This window comes from Zalophus californianus, chromosome X (genome assembly GCF_009762305.2).
Source record: "Zalophus californianus isolate mZalCal1 chromosome X, mZalCal1.pri.v2, whole genome shotgun sequence".
Classification (NCBI taxonomy): Eukaryota; Metazoa; Chordata; class Mammalia; order Carnivora; family Otariidae; genus Zalophus; species Zalophus californianus.
This window is the reverse complement of record NC_045612.1, coordinates 96,411,990-96,431,340: the sequence shown is the minus strand read 5'-3', so window position 1 is coordinate 96,431,340 and position 19,351 is coordinate 96,411,990. Positions and strand designations below refer to the sequence as shown.

At 41.2% G+C, this 19,351-nt stretch overlaps 1 protein-coding gene across 1 annotated transcript; it reads right to left on the bottom strand.

Moving 5' to 3' along the window:
* Positions 1-1,681: 1,681 nt before the first annotated feature.
* Positions 1,682-9,156, bottom strand: DYNLT3 (dynein light chain Tctex-type 3). Its single transcript, XM_027607471.2, has 5 exons — positions 8,961-9,156; positions 6,779-6,820; positions 4,544-4,667; positions 3,804-3,881; positions 1,682-3,495 (listed from the first exon to the last, which is right to left on the bottom strand). Exons 1-5 carry the CDS (start codon positions 8,988-8,990, stop codon positions 3,419-3,421), a joined length of 351 nt encoding a protein of 116 aa, XP_027463272.1. The 5' UTR covers positions 8,991-9,156; the 3' UTR covers positions 1,682-3,418.
* Positions 9,157-19,351: the final 10,195 nt, after the last annotated feature.

Here is a 19,351-nt window from a genome sequence, read left to right as displayed (position 1 = left end):
ACAAAATGAAAGGTCAGTACATGCCAAAATCTAATAATTTTCATGCAGATTTCCTCTGTAAGGTATTAGAGGGGATGAAAATGAGTTGACAGAACTTTCATTACTGGCTTGTGTAAAACTCTGCCCTGAGAAACCCAGACTGAAATATCTCGTTAAAGGCTGGTGTTCATAAAAAAAAAAAAAAAAAAAAAAAAAAAGTACCTAAAAAGATGAAGCACTCAGTAAAATAAAAAGGTATGTATTTTGGCATGAAGAAAGTCAAATATACATTACTTGATAAGCCTAGGCATCAAATTCCCTGGCCTGGTGAGGCAGAGCTGCAAAGAAACTTCCCCATATAGTTTATACCCTTAAAGACTCCCAGAGCGGGGGGAGTTGGCCACGTTTCGTGTCCTGTAGGGAAGATATGTATCATGCCAGTGGCGCTACAAGTGTCTATTCAAAGTCCCAGCATTGTCCCTGAGATCCTTAGAAACCATTTTGGAAAGAGACACTTTTCATGAAGCAGTGCGGGTCATTTCTAAGTAGTCCTGGATTGTCCATATATTCTACATAGCCAAGGATGACATAGAGGGACGTTAGGTGGAACCTCGGTGAGAATTACAGGGTTTGCAACTAAACCTGGTGGACTAGAATCATCTGAACCATTTAATGTCTATGGATGATGGCCATCTAAATCTTGCAAGAGCTGAGTGTTTAAGATCCTTTTATAGGGAATTTCATAAATACACCAAAGTCAATTTTACTGAATCTTTCTAGCCACAAATGTAGCTCCACCTTCTGGATTTTAAAACAAATTCCCCTTGGGTAGATTCTAACACATGGGGTGCAATTTTCAATCCATCTCTCAAACTTTGCTTTGGTGTCTGCTTTATGAAAGAACTTCCTTTGTCATAAAAAGTCAGAGTTTTCTCCCACTTTTAAGAGACTTATCAGGAACAGACAAGGTTTTTTTTGTTTTTTTTTTTTTTACTCAAACTTTGAAAATAAAATCTGCAGTATCGTAAGATTACTTTAAAAATGTGATGATGATTGTAGGTGGTGAAATGCTTTCAGTGACTCATAATTAGATAACAACCAGCTTGGGGAGAAGAGCAAAAAAGTACTTTTTACTAGAGAAGATGTAATGAGCTGTTGCTATCAATTTAAGGCAGCACACTAGCACTTCACAAACCTAAAATTGCAGCTTTACAAAAATCCGAGGTAGTACTTACATTTGAATACATTAATTTTACATACTTAAAGTCTTTAATTAAAAAAAAAAACACAAAGCAGCAACAACTCAATTGAAAGTTGACAAACAGGACACAATTCCTTGCCGAAACTAGTCATTAAAAGCTAATAAATAGTTACAGAATGTATTTTACATTGACTTTTTAAAAGTGAAATTTTGTGTTAAGATCACAGAGTAAAAGGCATAATAAAATAGAAGCTATTAATTATGTTGTAACGTTGAATACTGGGTTTGGGTTGCTATTTTAATGGTATTTATTCTGTATGCTATCTATGTGGTCTGACATTCCTTCCCCTTATTCCTTTTTTTTTATTAACTAAAATCCATAGTTTATTAGATTTCCTTTTCTTTTTTTTATTTATTTGTTCCCCTTATTCCTTTAGAATTTCTTGGAGTAAGCACAATGCCATTTCTTTAACTATTCAATGATCACGCAAGAAGTGAAAGCACAGCGCAGGAAGATAATCTTTATTGTATTTTAAATAAAAACAGAGCAGATAGCAAGTTCACGAGGTATATTGGATTATTATTCCTTTAAAATCAGGCTTCAATAACAATAATCGAAAGCAGCCTTAACCGAACAGATATTTTGGTCACTAATATAATCTTCAAGGGCACAAAAGCCAGCAGAGCAACGTAAAAGAAAGGTAATGGCTGTGAGAATTTTTGACGTGCCAAATGTGTAGATCACCCACATGAAACTCTATCCTTGTACTTTCTTAATATTCTTCTTAGACATCGAACAATTATTCAGCAATATATCAAACATGCACGTAGTATTCCTACAAGAATACTATCACTATCTTCATATTGTCACTACTAATACTAAGCCTGCCTTTCCCCTCAAAATGCAATGAATCGTGGTTCCCCTCCCTATGTATATTAGTGTTAGTGGTAATATGCAAAATTAATTTTGTTTTCCAGGCTAAATAACCAGATTGCCTTCGCGTTTGGCGACCAGCTATGTACCCCAATTTTTCATCTTTTATTTTCTTAATATATTTAACTACATTTCATAAGCCCTGAGATATTCATTAACCTGCTAATGATTGTATACTTTTAATTTGTACTTGACTCCACTCAATTTGAACCCCATGTGATAAGTACTTAAATTATTTACAGATGGTTGTAACTAAAGCAATGACAAAATTGACTATGTATAGTCACACTGCTAGTAAGGCCTTTAACTAAGAGTTGCATATTGTATGCATTTTTTTACTCGCTAGGAGCAATGCTTAAAATGACATCGATAAGTCTCTGTCAGCAATAAGTGCTTTTCATTTTGCTTATTTCTACATGGATAACCAGATTCATTTTCTTCTTGTAAAACAATTCTTTTATTTCTTCCCCAAGCATGTTAGCTGTCCAACTGAACAGGTGCCAAAAGTAACTTAGCATTTGCACAGTACATTGATAGTTGTAACGCTAGGAGAGAAATATGCATATAATAGGGATTCCATAAATGTTGGCTCTACGTGAAATGAGCCAGGTGTGAGTCAGCTGTCAGTGTCATGTACCTTTCAGCACACACTGTCCCGAATTTTGTTCAACTAGGGAATTCAGGTTACCAGATTTATTTGGTGTAAATACAAGAATTTTAAATTTAAAAAACTGGACAATTCTCAGAAAAAGTAAACAAGTCAATGATGGTTGCTACCGTAGTAATAGTTGGTAGGGAAAAAAAGAACCGAATTATTTTCTACTAAATGATATGTACAACTAAGTGAGGAGAAGAGATGAAAAACTAAGAAGTGTTAGCTAGTTATTATTTTCTCCACATTTATCTTTGCATCTTTTTTTTTTTTGGTCATATATTTATCCCTGTTAACTTCTCTGGATGACAGAGAATTTTATTATCTGGATGGATTTCCCCATCTTCTTAGGTACATGTTAGTGAAAAGCCAGTGTAAATATAAGATTATATTTTCATGTCATGCTGTTATTTGTTTTTGTTTTTTGCCAACAATAAATTTTACCTATTTAAATGATGCCGGAGAGAATACGAGATAATCTGCCAACGTACTATGAGATTGCTTGCTTATAATGTTCAGTTTTCACTGGTAGCTTTTGAAGCATATTGCACACTTGTCATCTAACACATTAATAAGTAACTACTACTCTTTTTAGAAAGGATACACTGACACATTCTTAAGTTAATGGCTTTGGCCAAACATTTTTAGTCTGTCACAGGACAATAGCAATGGCGAAAACATTGACAATACAGTTCATGGTTCGGTTCTCCCATCTTACGGTACAGGTGCCTGAAACACACACAAAAAAAGGACTTTGAAATATCAGCAACATATCAGAATTGCCAGGGTGTATATATATATATATATATACACACACACACACACACACACACACTTTTCATCTGTTTTAATATCTTATTTCCTGCAATCTGTTAAATCTTCACATTTCATATTTGTCTGAAGGCATACTCATTGCTAGGTACAAAGTGATCCTGTTGATAGCCTTTTCGAAATTTAGAGATAAATAAGCATTTGATAATAAGTGTTGGACCCTGCCAGAAGTTGGACTTTGTATGAATCAGCTTAAGGTCTCTTACCATCAGATGTAGTATCCCAAAAACACGAGCTGGCTGTGTGAAAGCCATAGGCACTCCTTTGAACCACTGCACAGGTCACTGAAAATAAAGTCGCAGCGTGAGAACACTGACAGACAAAGGCAAAGATATCTAAGATATCTAAGTGTTGGAGTTTAGAGCTCTACAAGCTGTAAAAAGAACAGAAAACAAAGCTTTTGGCAAATAGATTAGAAAAAATAAGTCCCCTTGATTATCTACCACCACGATTTTGACCCCACTGGGTCCAGTCTGTTGCCCATTGCCATGACCACTGGTGATTATGCCGCAGAAAAAGCCGGGCCAAATCACGTGCCTCACTCCATGGCAATAATCCAGACATAGAAATGAAGAAAAGATTACACTTTCCAAACAACTACTATGTGGCGCCTCACCGTCCTACGTACGTGTAAGGAGGACGGAACTCCTGACAGGGAGACAGTAGGGCTGAGTGGTTTGGGTGGAAGGAGGTAGCTGATACAAATGTAAAAGGTGCTGCTACCAAGGACAGGTAGGTGGCTGGCAGGAGCTCCAACTGCTTCTGAGTAGCAAAAGATCTCCATCTTTTAGGTATTACCAAATATTATCTTTGGATGAATAAGCCAGTAGTCCTTCATATCCTATTAGAATCCAACTTGTCTATCATTCATTTACATTCTCTAAGTTCAGAGAAGACCGTGAGGACAAAGGGGAGGAAACTAGTGAGGAAGGACACTGATACTTACCAATATATTTATAAGCTTTTCCCAACTTAACCAAATGTGTCAAGGACTGTTCCACTATGCTTGCAGTCCACTGGTTGATGTTGTTCTGGTTATAATCTTCACCACCCAAGACCCCATCTATACACTAAAAGGGCAGAGGACAGTTAAAGACATATACAAATCACAGCAAAAATTTATTCAAAACAAAAAAATTAACCCCAAAAAGCATCTTAGAAAATATGCATCTGGTAAATATTTATTATGCCCTGTCTCTAGCTGTTTTAGAATTTTCAGGGCATTCCTGCATGTACTTTCTCACTCTACGAGATACTACGGGCCCTATAAAAATAAACAGGACTTGGCCTCTGTTGTAAAGAACTAGAAGAGAAGCTAATAAAAGAAATCTGTAACACCAGAAAGACTAATCAAGGATGATAAGCTCTGTCATAAAAGGATTATGGAGGGGAGTGAAGATTAAGAAAGGGGGATATTAATTGGTTAAAGGCTGGCTTTGAAACAGCTGGGATTTGAACCTTAGGTTTCAGATGCTCGAAATAAAGCAGGAGTCCAATTTAAAAATAGAATCCTCATGTGTGATAATTACATTTCTGTTTATATTATGTAATTACTTAGCTATAAAGCTACCACCTCCTGCCACTAAAAGTAAATCAACAAACACCACTTTTCAGGGGCTCTAGCACAGGACAGTTGAATAATTTTCCAGTGCTCACTCACGTCCACTTCTGATGCCTGATTAAGAGCACCAGTTTAGTATCACAAGCTTAGATGTAAGGTCACTTCTGCCACCTACTCACTGTGACCTTTTGCAAGTGACTTAACCTCTCGGAGCCCCTATTTTCCTAATCCTTAGAGATCAGAGCTTCATCTTATCAGGTTGATGTGAGGATGGGGTGAGATCCTGAATGTCAAGCGCTCAAGTACAGTGACTGAGACAGAGTAAGCAGTTATGCAACCTTACAGATCATCATCATCCTTAGCGCTGCTGTTATTTTATTTTTTCCGGCTTTACTGAGATATAACTGACACATAACAGTGTGTAAGTTCAAGGTGTACAATGTGATGATTTGATACACAGATATATTGTGAAATGATCACAATAAGGTTAGTTAACATTATCCATCCCTCCATGCAGTTACCACTTTTTGCCTTTGTGGTGGAAACATTTAAGATCTACTCTGAGCAGGTTTCGAGCATACGGTACAGTATTGTTAACTGGAGTCATCATGCTGTACTACATAGTTCTAATACATGAGTCTGAACTATCAAAATACGGCAGGATTTTCCGGTGCTTGTCTGGCTTTCTCAGACCTCAGGTTGATCCTAGCTGTACAAGGCCAGCCCTGGATGAGTTCTGGGTGAGCTTGTGCCCTAGAACATTCAGACAGGTGAGGCCCCATCTCAGGATGGACTGAGAAGGTGCTTAATGCCCAGAGGGCAAGCCAATCCAGCCCAGACTAAAGGCAGGTAGAGCCTGCTAGGACACAGACCCAGCCACCATACCCACAATACAAGGTTGCCTTCTGGGCCAGCTCATTTTTTCCCTAGGATTTGGCACAGTGAAAAATGACTCAGGACTATTAAAAGTGTTTATAAATACCTTACCCACCATGTAGTCTGTATGTGATACAACTAGAGTAATTCAAGTTCCTCTGCCAGAATTGATTCCCAAATAGAACTTCTTGTCTACTTGCCTACTAGGAGGACCAGATTTCATGTTTCAAATACTTAGGGTTTTGATTTAGCATCATATCAGTGTCTATAAGATGGGAAGTGATTATTTTTCCAATTAGTTGGGCTAAAAAAGCATATTTCTAGGGTCTTTTGACATATTTTACATATAATTCACCTATATAAAAGTGTGTGTGCGCGAGAGATACACACACACACACACACACATACTTCTATAGCATTAACATTTAAAATAATATTTGGCCTACCGGAATAAAACTTCTTTTATTCAAAAGACAGAACATCAATTTTACAAAACAGCAAACCAGCTTTCTAGACTAATACTCCAATATCACTTTCAGAGTAAGCTCCAGGATGCCTGATAGCATACAACAAAACACCTTTTTAAGGCCCGTCTCTATGAAGCACCCCTATAAAAAGTGAGTAAATATTAAAAATCTTGTTTTAATAGTAAGGTTTCTAACTTTGTACTGGAAGTCAAAACAGAGCTTTTTAAAGTTTCAATCAATGCAGCAAGCTTCAAGATGAACGAAATGTGTAACTCACCTCTTTAACGATATTGTGTGCTTCATCAGCACTGAAACCAACCTAAAGGGGGGAAACAAAAGATACAGCTGCTTTCAACACAGACTTCATTTATAGCTGTGACGACACACAGAATACCTGAGGCTGGCCTGAGCAGGTATTAGTGACAGCAGACCATAGTGATAAGGGGACTCAGTTCTACCGAGGCTGCTAATCCCACGGAGAACACTTCTAAAGTTGCAGAATGCTTTCCCTACCTCCCTCCCTCGAGATTTTGTTTCATCAGGTCTGGGGCACAGCCTGGGCAACCACATTTTTTTTAACAGTGCTTTACTGGTGATTTTGATGAATGTCCTAGATGGAGAATCTTTGTATTGTAAAGCTCAGAAACCAGCAGGAGGAGGGTATGAAGATGTATACACATACATATATAGGAAAAGGCCGCAGCAAATTAAGAATGAGGTGGTCCATGAGAAGACACTGATTAGTATACTGTTTTCAATTTTGTTTTTTAACTTAGGCGGGGCAAAAATGTGGCTTTCCTGAGTTAGAGATTATGAAAATGCTTGATCTAAGTTAATGTCACTTTAATACTATAATAGGCCTGGCAACTTAATCTTTGCTGTGGAGTGGCTTGACAGAATTCTGAGTTAAAAGCAACTATTAACGACATCCAAGTGTCCTAGAGTAGAGAACTAGGCTATGTGATAAGATTACAATCTAAACCCAAACTCTTCAGGTAATACATGATTTGTTTCCATGGAGACGTTTTAGGTGCTCTATGACATCACCATTTTTGAAAATCCCACTGTGCAACTTAAAATTAGTTCAAAAAACAATCCTGGAAGTAAGTATCATCTTGAGTATAGATTTAAAATATTTTCAACTCATTTAATTACACCAGAGAATTCCCCAACAATAAAGGAATAAAATCCTAAATAACGAGGATTGCGAAAACAGCTCTCACATTTTGACCCTCTCAAAATTATCATTTTGCCTTAAAATAAGGCCATTATCGATTTTCAAAAGTGGCCTACAGATTAAGTGATGTCCATTTCACTTCGATTTGGAAGGTCACCAAAATAATCAGGTAGTACTGGGTGGCCATGGTAACACATGTAATTTTATTTCTTTTTAAATATATTTAGAAAGTACTGCAGTACAGAACTCTCTTAGGAGTCAGGAGACAAGCACCTGTTGGGGGATCTGTCTGTCTGAGAGTGAATTGAGGCTTGTGCCTCAATTTCTAAAATAAGAATACTTTCCCACTAACCTACAAATGTGTGTGCTACCTGTATCACAGAACTAATGAATTTAAGTGTGGTTGTAGCTTCAGCAGAATCCCACCTACAGATGGATGGACCGGAAGCCCTCTCCAGGGGTCTAATAACACACCATTTTCTGTGGTACCTCCTCCAGGTGCCTACTTCCATTTCACTACATCATTCACCTGTGGCTACCACGGGACAGAAAATGTCTTTGTCTCTTCTGCCCTCCAGGCCTGTCACAGGTTATTACCCTCCTAAAGGTTAAATGGAGCCAGGGTTGTAGGGTTCAAATGGAGCATCTGTCATTCCTGGCAGTTTTAACTTTGGGCAAATCACTTAGTCGCTATGAAAGTCAGGGTCCCCATCAGTAACAGGAAGATAACAACTGACATCATGGGGTTCTGGTGAGGTGCCGGGAAGCCTGAGTCAGTAAGCAAGGGCTCGTAATCCATGAAGCACCTCCTTCCAGCCCACCCAGGCGAGAGTGCCGCGGAGCGGCTCTGCCATCAGGGCCTCGCTCGCCAGGCTGCGGCACCTGCTTCGGGGACGCCAAGGGGCGGAGGAAGTCGCCGGGCAGACAGGTTTCTAAGGCCCGTCTCTCAGACGGGCGGCGCCCGACACCCCATCCCCACCCCACGCACCCCGAGTCCGGCCTTCCACCCCTCGGCCCCGATTCCCCGCCCGCCCCGCGTGCTCCCAGACGCCCCTGCCACCCCGACTCTCAGCCCACCCTCAGGGCCTCGGGGTCGGGAGGCCGGGGCCGGGCCGGGCCGAGCGGGGCGGGTCCCGGCCCGGAGGGGCGGGGAGGACCCGGGCTCGGAGGGCGCCGCACCCCGACTCTCAGGGCCGCCCGGCGCCGAGAGACCACCCGACCGAGACGCCTCGGCGAGGCGGGCGGGGGCGGGGGTCTTTCGCGGGCGGCCGAGGGGCGGTACCTCTTCGCAGTGGCGGTGGTACTCCTCCATGGTGGCACCGACACTCTCGGGGGGCGGAGCAGCGGGCGGGTCGAACTCCGCGGCCGCGCAATGGCCTCTTGGGAGGCCCCGCCTCCATTTATACACCGGGGCGGTCCCCACGAAGGCTCCGCCTTTGTGTCGTAACTGCGCCACCTTGTCGGTAAGGCAGGCAGGGTTCTGCGCGATGGGTGGCGTCTGACCTCTGCCTCCGACCTTTCTGGAAACAAGGGTTGCGAGGTGAAGCGCTGGGGATTGTGACGGTGTGGGTCAGATGCGGTGACCTAGTGTTAGTCTAGACTGCACAGTACTGGTTGAGTGCCCACTGCTGTGTCTATGTGCACATATTCTTTCATCATCATCTAGCCAATAAGTGCAGTTAATGTAATAATGAACAAGCCGCTTTGATTTCTTCACTTACTAGCTACATTACTTGGGTGAATTGACCTCTCAAAGCCTCGTATGAAAACTTGAAGTTATACCTATTTCACTGTTGATTGTAAGAATCAAATGAAATGTTATATACATAACTCTTAAAAGTGAATGCTCCCCAGCATCCTGCTTTGTTTTACTTTCCAAGCAAGATCTGTTGAGATTCCCACTTGCATTCTAACGAGCTCACCCTTATTTGCCTCTCTTCTGATGTATTTTGTGTATTAGATTGTGTGGGAGGTATTCTAGAAGGCATTAATGGTTTGCATTCAAAATGACGTGGTTTGTCCAAATTATTTTCTGTCTTTATTATTGAGATGGATTAATCTCATTTTTTTCTTGATGATTTGAAGTTGTAAAAGTTGTCCAGCTATTGCTTAATAAAATTTTGCAGATCAAAAAAAAAAAAAGTGAATGCTCCTATACCCGTCCTCCTCAGTGACTACATAAAAAGAAATAATTGATTTGTAGGAAACGAGGTGCTAATATCGTAAATTATAAAATTTGGCAGAACAATGATTACATTTATCTAAAGGTAGTATACTAAGTTCCAGATGATCCTCAGGATTTCCTCATGTAAACTCAGAATAACCCAGCAGGTTTGGTGCTGGTGTCGTATCATCCCATTTTTCAAGACGAGACTGAGGTGCAGAGAGCTGAAGTCATTTGTGGAAGTTCCCCTATCCGGTGAATAATAGAAGAAGGATTTAAACTCAAATAGTCTTGATAGTAGCACCCAAGTTCTTAACCTAAATTAGTTTCCTATTGCTGCTATAACCAATTACCATAAATTTAGTGGCTCGAAGTGGCACAGAGTTCTTAATTTACAGTGCTAGAGGTCGGAAGTCTAAAGTGGGTCTGCAGGACTTTGTTCCTTCTGGAGGCTCTATGGGAGAATCCATTTACTTGACTTTTGCAGCTTCTAGAAACTGCCTGCATTCCTTGGCTCATGACCCCTTCCTCCATCTTCAAAGCTGGCAATTTAGTATCTTTTCTCCTCTCTGACCTCTACTTCCATCCTCATGTTCTCTCCTTCTGTCTCTCTCTCAAGGTCCTGAACTTCATCATCACTGCAAAGTGCCTTTTGCCATGTGAGATAACATATTCACAGGTTCCAGGGACTTGCAGATGTGGACATCTTTTGTGGGGCAGGAGTGGGGGTGGCAGGGGATGCATTACTCAGCTTATCACAACCACTATTCGATTTTACTCTCCTAAATCAAGGTTGGAAGGTTCATTAGTATTCTAGTCCAACTCTCTTATTTTACAAGTAAAGCTGGAGCTCAGAGAGGTGCCATAATTTGGGCAAGGGCACGTGGTTATGAACCGGACCCCGGGGCTTCTGAATCTCAGGCCTCTGCATTCTCTGCTCTCATTTTATGGGCTAGGCTGAACCAAATTGGCCCATTTACTTGATTGTGTGCACTTTGTTACTGGGTTCTCCTAAGTTGTGCATCGTGTCCGAGTTACTGTAGAAAAGCCTCACAGAGGAGGACTATTTCTCCTTTCTCAGGATATTTTGCATACCGAAGTTATTGCAATATGGTGACAGGTATTATGCCTACTTGTTTTGCAATCACAGGGAAACAGGTAACTCCCATAAGAAACCTTTTCTAGAATTAGAAAGTATTTAGTTCACTTCAGAACTATTCATCTTTTGAGAACGAGTTCATTTTTCAAGTTACGAGGTACCACTTTGGGAATGAAAAATTCTGTGTACTTGAATAAGACACTTAAAATCACAGTTATTAATGTTCTCACTAAGAGACCATCATATGTTATATAAGTACATAAATATTGGTGGACCTCTCTAATTTGTAGTGCTAACCCTGCTTCACTATGGGTTCTGCTTCAGGCATCTGCGTCTATAATCCTTTTGTTTTTAGTATGTGAGCTACTCTAAATCAAGACTTTCACACAGTACTATTTTAAGGCCTTTATAATATCTGGTCCCAATATGACAGCATAGCACAAACTATTATTACTAAAGAAAATAGCAAGGTAATACAATTTTCCTAATTATCAGAACTAATGACCAAGGGTAGAACGCTAATTTTTAAATTGTTTTATTTAGGATGAACATGGATCAACAATAGGGCAGGGAATAGAAGATATAAATGGAGCAAGAAGTTACTATGCTCATATACACTTTCCTTCCTTTCAAAAGCACTGGTCGCCAGTGTAGACGTGTGAGGAGAAATGTCCTATCTGCTGACGATCGCTATGCTATGGAATTAGTCTTTGGAGAGTTGAAAAGAACAGGAAGTGAACTTTGGCTGCAAATCAGAATCATAAGAGGAGGTTTTAAAAATGATCTAGGCTAGACCCCACCTCCTGAGATTCTGATTTGATTGCTCTGGAGAGGAGCCTGGCATCAGTAGTTTTTCAAAAAGCTTCCCCTGGTGATTAAAACATGTAGTCAGGGTTGAGAATGCTTGGCACAAAATCCTTTCTTTCCCCCTAAAACAAAGTAAGTTCGCTTTTTCTGGTAAGACTTAAACATGGTTCTACTGGAAGTGAGAGCGATAAATTATATTAATTCTTGGGGCTTCTTTGTGACCTATGATTCGGTCATTCATTCATTCATCAAATGTTCATTTAGCACCCACTGTGGGCCAGGCATTGCGTTAGAGGCAATCAGGGGCGATTTTCCCCCTTGGGGCTCCTGCAAACATTTGATAAGTCTGGAGCCATTTTTGACCATCATAGCTAGCATGGGTGCCACTGGCATATAGTGAGTAGAGGCCACGGATGCTGCTAAACATCCCACAAGGCACAGGGCAGTGCCCCACAACAAAACTTATGTTACACAAAATAATAGTGTTGAGGGTGAGAGACAGGAAAAACTCCCTGTCTCTATGGTATTTATGTATATTTGTACGTATATATGTATACACGTGTGTGGGACGTCGGGTAGTGAGAAGCATTACGAAGATGATCTAAGCAAAGTGAGGGAATGAAGTGTGATGTGGGAGAGGCTATTTGGGTTGAGGTGATAAGGGAAGGTTCCTCTGAAAAAAACGTTTAAGTGATCATTTGAATGATGTGAAGAAGTTAGATGGGAACTCGAAAGTTAGGTTAGAAGTTGGATTCAAAATTGGAAGTTAGATGAGAGAGAACATTGTGTTTTCTCAGAGCGGAAGGGAGTGGTCCTAAATTTCAAAGCGAAACCAGTTATGGAGGCCTCGGGCTCCAGTCCCATTCAGCTCTTGGAAGCGTGAGGAGAGTAGGATTAACCGGGGTTAGGATGTCTGCCGGTGATTTTAACTGAGGAAGAGAGGATCATGGGATTTGAAGGCATTTTCAGAGGAGGGAGTGTGCTGATAGATCACGGATTCCAAGCTGAGTAAGTAGCGATGAACAGTGAAAAAGCAATAGGTTCGTGGCATCCAAGGTCCCAGTGGGGTCAGAGAATTACTGCGGCGAGGGTTTTAGGAGAAGTGAGATGGGAAGAAAGAGAGTGAGGGTCAGAAAGTCAGATGACTGAAGAGAAAAATAAATGAAGGAGCAAGGAAGATCCTCTCCTACATGGTGCCTTCATTCACTCCTTCTATCATCATACCGGGGGCCTGGAAGCCAGGGGAGGGGTGCATTACTAGGAGCATAAGAAGCTTGGTATCGGTGTCACAGCTGACGGACAATGTTTTTATCAGCTTCTGTGGCTTTTATTTGATGTCCTTCCCTGGCTTTTTGGTATTTGGGGTGGTCAGGGGGACGTGAGGGAAGAAGGATCACTGAGTACAAAGCCGAGCCTGCTGTACCATGATTAGCACATTGGCTGGGGGCGGGGCGGGGGGGGGGGCAGTGTAAGCAGGCACCAGGGAAGAAAAAGAAAGGCTTGCCTATACAGATTGACGCCTTTCCTGCGGACTCATAGATTGTATGTGAGGTATGCAGCTTATGTTCTTTCCTCTCTTTCCTGTCCTAGTCTCTGCCATGAATTTGTATCATGATTTAGTACTTGTTCATGCAGCAAAAGGTGAAATTACATTTAGGTCTCTGGTATGCACACAGTTGCAGGAAACCATAAGAATGTTTTTGGCTGGGCGCCTGGGTGGCTCAGATGGTTAAGCGTCTGCCTTCGGCTCAGGTCATGATCCCGGAGTCTTGGGATCGGGTCCCGCATCGGGCCCCCTGCTCCTTGGGAGCCTGCTTCTCCCTCTGCCTCTCTCTCTCTCTCTCTGTCTCTCATGAATAAATAAATAAAATCTTTAAAAAAAAAAAAAAGAATGTTTTTGGCTGGGGTGCGTGGGTGGCTCAGTCAGTGAAGTGTCCGCCTTTGGCTCGGGTCATGATCCCAGGGTCCTGGGATCGAGCCCCACATCAGGTTCCCTGCTCCGAGGGGAGTCTGCTTCTCCCTCTGCCTGCCGCTCCCCCTGCTTGTGCTCTCTCTGTCTCTCTCTCTCTCTCTGTCAAATGAATAAATAGAATCTTTAAAAAAAAAAAAGAATGGTTTTGGCTGAGGTTTAGGGGATTCGTTTGTGTGTTTTGGTCCCTCTTCTTGCCATTTCTAGCGAAGGCGGCAATTTTTGAACCGTTCATTGAACTAAAAATTTTACTCACGTTATGGGCAATCCACACCCAGCTCATGCACAAATTACAAACTTGAAACAAATCTCAGGACTCAGAATATTTCCTTACATTAGAGAGGGGGAAAAAAAAATCTTATTTAGTGTCTCTCTTTTAGTGGCAAGAAACGCTGACCTTTTGATTCACGGTGTAGACTGTGACCCTTTTGTCTATTACAGTGCTTTATTGCCCTGAAGGGGACCATAAACTGGTTAAAAAATAAATGTACTCCATGAGTCAGTTCTGTATTGATTCAGAGAAAGAACAGGTGCAAGGAAATCTATTAAGTCTCACCCAGCTCTTAATTTCTGTGATTCTTCTAAACCATGTCTCATAAAGGACATTTCTTGATGATTTTGAAGGACCGGATAAGGTATTTACCAGCATAAAATGCCTTCATTAAGTTTAGTCATTTTTGCTCTTCACAAATCTGCATCCTTATCAGAGGAAATAATTCATTGTCCGAGTTTATATGCTAATGACCCTCTTCATAGTCAAAGCACATTATAAATATTTATTCATGGGCCAGATGAGAAACTTTAAAGTGGTTAATTTTAAGACAAAGCAACTTTAGTACAGGGAGAAAATAACACTGAATATGAACAAAATGAGCATTTTGTGCCCTGGTTTCCACATAACAAAGCATTTGCTAAGCACTAACACTAATCATGTACGCTTATTCAACCCTAGTTTTCAAATGCATAATCAAATATAAACACATATAGACTGACCTCAGTTGACACCAAGGGATCATGCATATAGTTCTCATCGTACTAATCATCATTATATACCCTCCTCCTTAGGTCAAGATATGGATGATACAGATGTTGAACAATGTGCCGAGACAACATGATTAAACACATTTCCCATTCCTCTATTCCAAGCTATAAAACTTAGGGATCAGCTCTGATGACAATATCCATGGCCCAACTGTCTTCTTTCCAGTCACAGACAAGGGCATGGAGAACAATAGAAACTGTTCCGAAAGGAGTTTCTGTCCCCCCAAGTCTCACCTCTGTTTCACCCCTAGCTAACGTTTGATGGAACGGGGGATCCAGAGCCTGGAGCATGCCCATCATTATGGTGAGGACATTGGGTCCATGCGGCAGGAATTTGTTCAGATGGGAAGAAGGCCCTCACTGGGGGGACATGTCTCCTGGAGTCATTATGGAATTTGGGGTTTGGCTGTCTCTTTTAGGAGCCATCACAAAGTGAAAAAAGCTATGATTTCCTTTGATTCTTTGTTGGCTAAACATTTAACACTTGAATGGCTCCAACTCACTTGCCTTTTCTCTACCTACCTCAGGCTGGCAGAAAATGCCCCTCAGTGAACCAACGGGCGCTTCCATAACTCTGTGGCCTCCACCCACAGTGGGGCTTTCAGAGCAGCAGGGGAAACCTCTGATAATTCTCTGGTCTGCTTAGCCCTGGTTCTCCGCCACGGCTCTTATACACATTCTCTCACTCTCCAACCCTGTGGCTTCAGAAATTTCCCGTCACTGTCTGCGTATTGCTTCCCACTTCACCAAGAAATGGAATCCATCGTATGAGGCCTCTTTTCATTCATAAGAACACACTTGCCTGCCTTACTGTTCTCTGCTTTTCTTATAACAGAAATGGGAATCCCTCTACCAGTCCTTCGACCTTTCTTTCTTTCTTACAGACTATGGAAAAATATTTTTCTTCTTCTTTCTCCTTTGTTGTTCATCTCACCCCTTCTAGGGTTTATTGTAACTGCCCACCTGTTTGACTTGTATCTGTCATGCATGTGTAAGCCTCCCAACCAGGGACCTGGTCTATTCTGCTTCTTGTTGTATTTCTAGAGCAGAGAATGCCTGATTCGATAAATGTTTTTGTTTTTTTTAATGAATGAATGAGAGCTAAGAGGGATGTGTGGTGGGGCAGAGTGGTGTTATGGAACCCAGAATGTTCTATGGTTCCATTTCAATTATTTTGTTCCTTTTGAACCCTCCTATGTGAGTCTTTATTGATAAGTTGTCTTTCATCAACAAAGCAGTGGTGATTTTGGAACACTTACCTGTAGTTGCTTGTTTACTTCTAGGCCAACACGGTCTATACCCTTGACCACTTGTCAAGTTTATGGCATTCATACTGTGCCGTGCTACCAAGGGCCTACGAATATATAATTTCTCAGTGAATTATTTATCAGAAAGTTCATAATAAAACTCTACTTGAGGAAGCTGCAGGAGAAAGTGTTTTGATAGAATTATATTTACTTATGCCTTCATATTTACTTGAGCATTGCATAGTCCATGTTAGATACCAATGACATGGTTGGACATAGTGTGCTTTTACCAAAAGAGAAGGATTCAGCCATTTATATAAACAAGGAAAGTGAAGGTCAACTTCAGAAAATAGTATGTCATCCACTAGGGGGGAAAAAACTGTTTAAGGCCTATCATTTAAAGGTTATATTTGAGGTCAAAATAAAATGAATCATTCACTTGCAGCTATCACATATCACATTGTGAATTTTTCTTAAAGACAAGTAGGAGGAAAAAGCAGTACAAAATCTCTTTCTGTGTCACCTTTTATCTCCGTAGGCTAAAACAAATTTTGGTGTTTTGTCTTTGCCCAGTAGACTTGGATTTTTTAAAATTTGGAATAGAATTAAATACGTATTTTTTATTTTAAATAACCATCTCAACAAATGTTTGTTGATGGCTTACTATGTTGTAACACTAGCTTGGACTTTGAGGGATGGGGGAAGCAGGCAAGGTGATGCTTTAGCTGAGCTGACTCGTGGAAGAGGGCAGATGGTAACCAGGTTAAGGGCAGTGAAATTGCCAGGAAGAAGTAACAGAATGTTTGAAAGCATGAGGCAGGAAAAAGGACAACGCATGTGGAAGACTACAGATGCTTCCATTTGGCTAGAGAAAGGGTGCATGTGGAGATATAAAAGTAAGACTCCTGAATACGGTTGCGGGGGAAATGCAGTGTGAGGAGAAAAAGGAGCACCGAGTTTGAAATATGAGGAAACACTCCCATCCAAGGGGTGGGCATCAGAAGAGCCCCCCAGCAAGAGAAAAAGCAATTAGAGAAGGAGTGATATCACACATTGAAAGAACACACTGAGTGATAGAGTAGATAAACTACACTAATGACTAATTTTTCACCCTCCTTATGTCTACCCCTAGTATTATGTAAATTTTCAGTGCTCTCCCACTCTGACTCTAGGCTTGACCACATGACATACCTTACCCAATGGAATGTTAGCAGATGTGACACAAAGAGATTTGAAAAGCACCTTGCACAACTGGGCCTGTTCTCTCACATCTGTGCTAGGAGAAGAACTAGCCTGGCTAGCTCACTGGACACAGCAGAAGGATAAGCCACCACCAGCTAAGCCTAGCCTAGATCAACCAACCTCCATCTGACCTGCACACTTACGTTGAAACAGTCAGTGATTGTTGTGTAAGCCACTAACTTCTGGAGTGGTTTTTTATGTAGCGATAGCTGACTGATACACAGTTTCAAAGAGAGAATGATTAGTGGTGTGGAATGCCAGGTAAAGAATTAATGAACTGAATTATGCAGTTAGAAGGATTCTGCTGACTTTAATCAGAGCTGTTTCAGTGAAGTGGTGGGGTCAGAACCACAACTGCAGAGGATTTGAAAAATATAAGGATAACACAATCTATCATTTTGTGGTGATAGACTGGCAATGCGGTGTAGAGAGATAGAGGGCAAAAGCTAGAGGAATATGGATAAAGGGAAAGAGCGCTATCTGCAGATAATGGAGATGTGAGTACTTTTGTATGCTCAGGAGACAGAACCAGCCAAGAGGGAGTGGTTGAAAATACAGGAGAAAGAGGGAATGACCTATGCGGAGTGATCCCTGAGCAAGTAGGAGATGACCACTAAGGCAAAGAGAAAATTGCCTTGGTTAGAAAAAGGGGTAATTCGGGGTGCCTGGGTAGCTCAATCAGTTAAGCATCTGACCCTTGGTCTCAGCTCAGGTCTTGATCTCAGGGTCGTGAGTTCAAGGCCTGCACTGGGCTCCATACTAGCATGGGGGGCCTACTTTAAAAAAAAAATAGTGTACTTCTTCACTGAGCTGGGAAGAGAGAAGTAAGAGTTGGGAATAAAGATAAGTTTCCAGGAAAGAATGGAGAAGAGGAAGAAAAATGAAACAAGGAGTTCCCATATTATGGCTTCTATATAAATACAAAAGGGTATTGGTCCAGGGACTTTGCAAAGTCATGTTACAAAGAGTGAGAAGAGTGATAGACCTTAGTTGCTGCTATTAGGTGAAGAGAGGGAAGAGTTAGTCCAGTATGGAGTAAAACTCAGGATATTTTACCAACTAAAGCTGAAAATACGTTTATGTTGGTAAGAGTAAATACTTGTGTGATTTCTCTAGGTAGGTTTGTAATTCAGGTCTAGGGGTAGGTGGGCAGTTGGAGGGATGCTAGTTTGGAATGCTGCAGGGCAGTATAGGGCAATATGATAGAAAGCAAGATATATTGAATATGTAAGGACCAAATAGGAAAAGAAGTTGTACCAGTACAACTGTGTGATTCAGCCATGAGCAACAGAAAACCCTACCATATGTAATAGCTCAGGTAAGTATAAGATTATTTTTCTCATACAACAAAAATCCTAAAGAATGGATCTAGGGTCATGGTGTAACTCCAGCGTCATCACTGTAACATCAATATATCATTCTTTTTCGTCATCCTTGTCTCATGGCTTTAATCTTTGTGGGGGCAGTGTAGTTGCTGAGCAATTGCATCCTCACATCTGAGCTTGAGGCAGGAAGGAAGAGGTAGTCAAGGGCTTTCTCTTAATGAAGCTTTCTTCAGGAAGGGAAGCCTTCCACTGTGACTTCCCCTAACCTCTTTGGACAGAACTGTGTCACATCACACTCCTCCTTGCAAAGGTGACCAGAAATTCAAGGTCTCAATTTTCCAGCATCTATTGTACATCCCTAGGTATTGCTCAGGGAGGAGGGGTTTGATATTGAAGTGAACCAATGTATAGTGTCTGCTACAGAAGTGAGATCAAGAAGGAGCTGACACAATGCAGGAAAATGGAGGAACCCAAAGACACAAACTTTCAACAAGCTTGAATATCGGACATGGTGAAAAATATGAGAAGGCTAGAGTTATTGGAGGTTAAAAATTCTGGCATGAAGGAATATAGGGAATGAGAGATGGTCATTGAAGAGCCCGTGAGGGCAAAGTTTCTTCGAACTGAGAAGGTTAAAGAAAAATCATACTAGAAAGAAACTTCCCTATGGATATTGACATTTCTCAGGATGATGGAGGGGCTTAGGGCTTGAGTAACGTTAAAAGTTAGCATTGTTTATAAGAAAATAATATCCCTTTCTAGAAAACAAGTACTGTGGT

What these genes read in the sequence shown, in the direction of transcription:
- DYNLT3 (XM_027607471.2), bottom strand. Translation starts at nt 8,990, where the DNA reads ATGGAGGAGTACCACCGCCACTGCGAAGAG. An exon ending in AAAAGCTTATAAATATATTG is followed by an intron (nt 3,882 to 4,543) that starts GTAAGTATCAGT and finishes CTTTATTTTCAG; the next exon opens with TGACCTGTGCAGTGGTTCAA. An exon ending in TTGGGATACTACATCTGATG is followed by an intron (nt 3,496 to 3,803) that starts GTAAGAGACCTT and finishes TGTGTGTTTCAG; the next exon opens with GCACCTGTACCGTAAGATGG.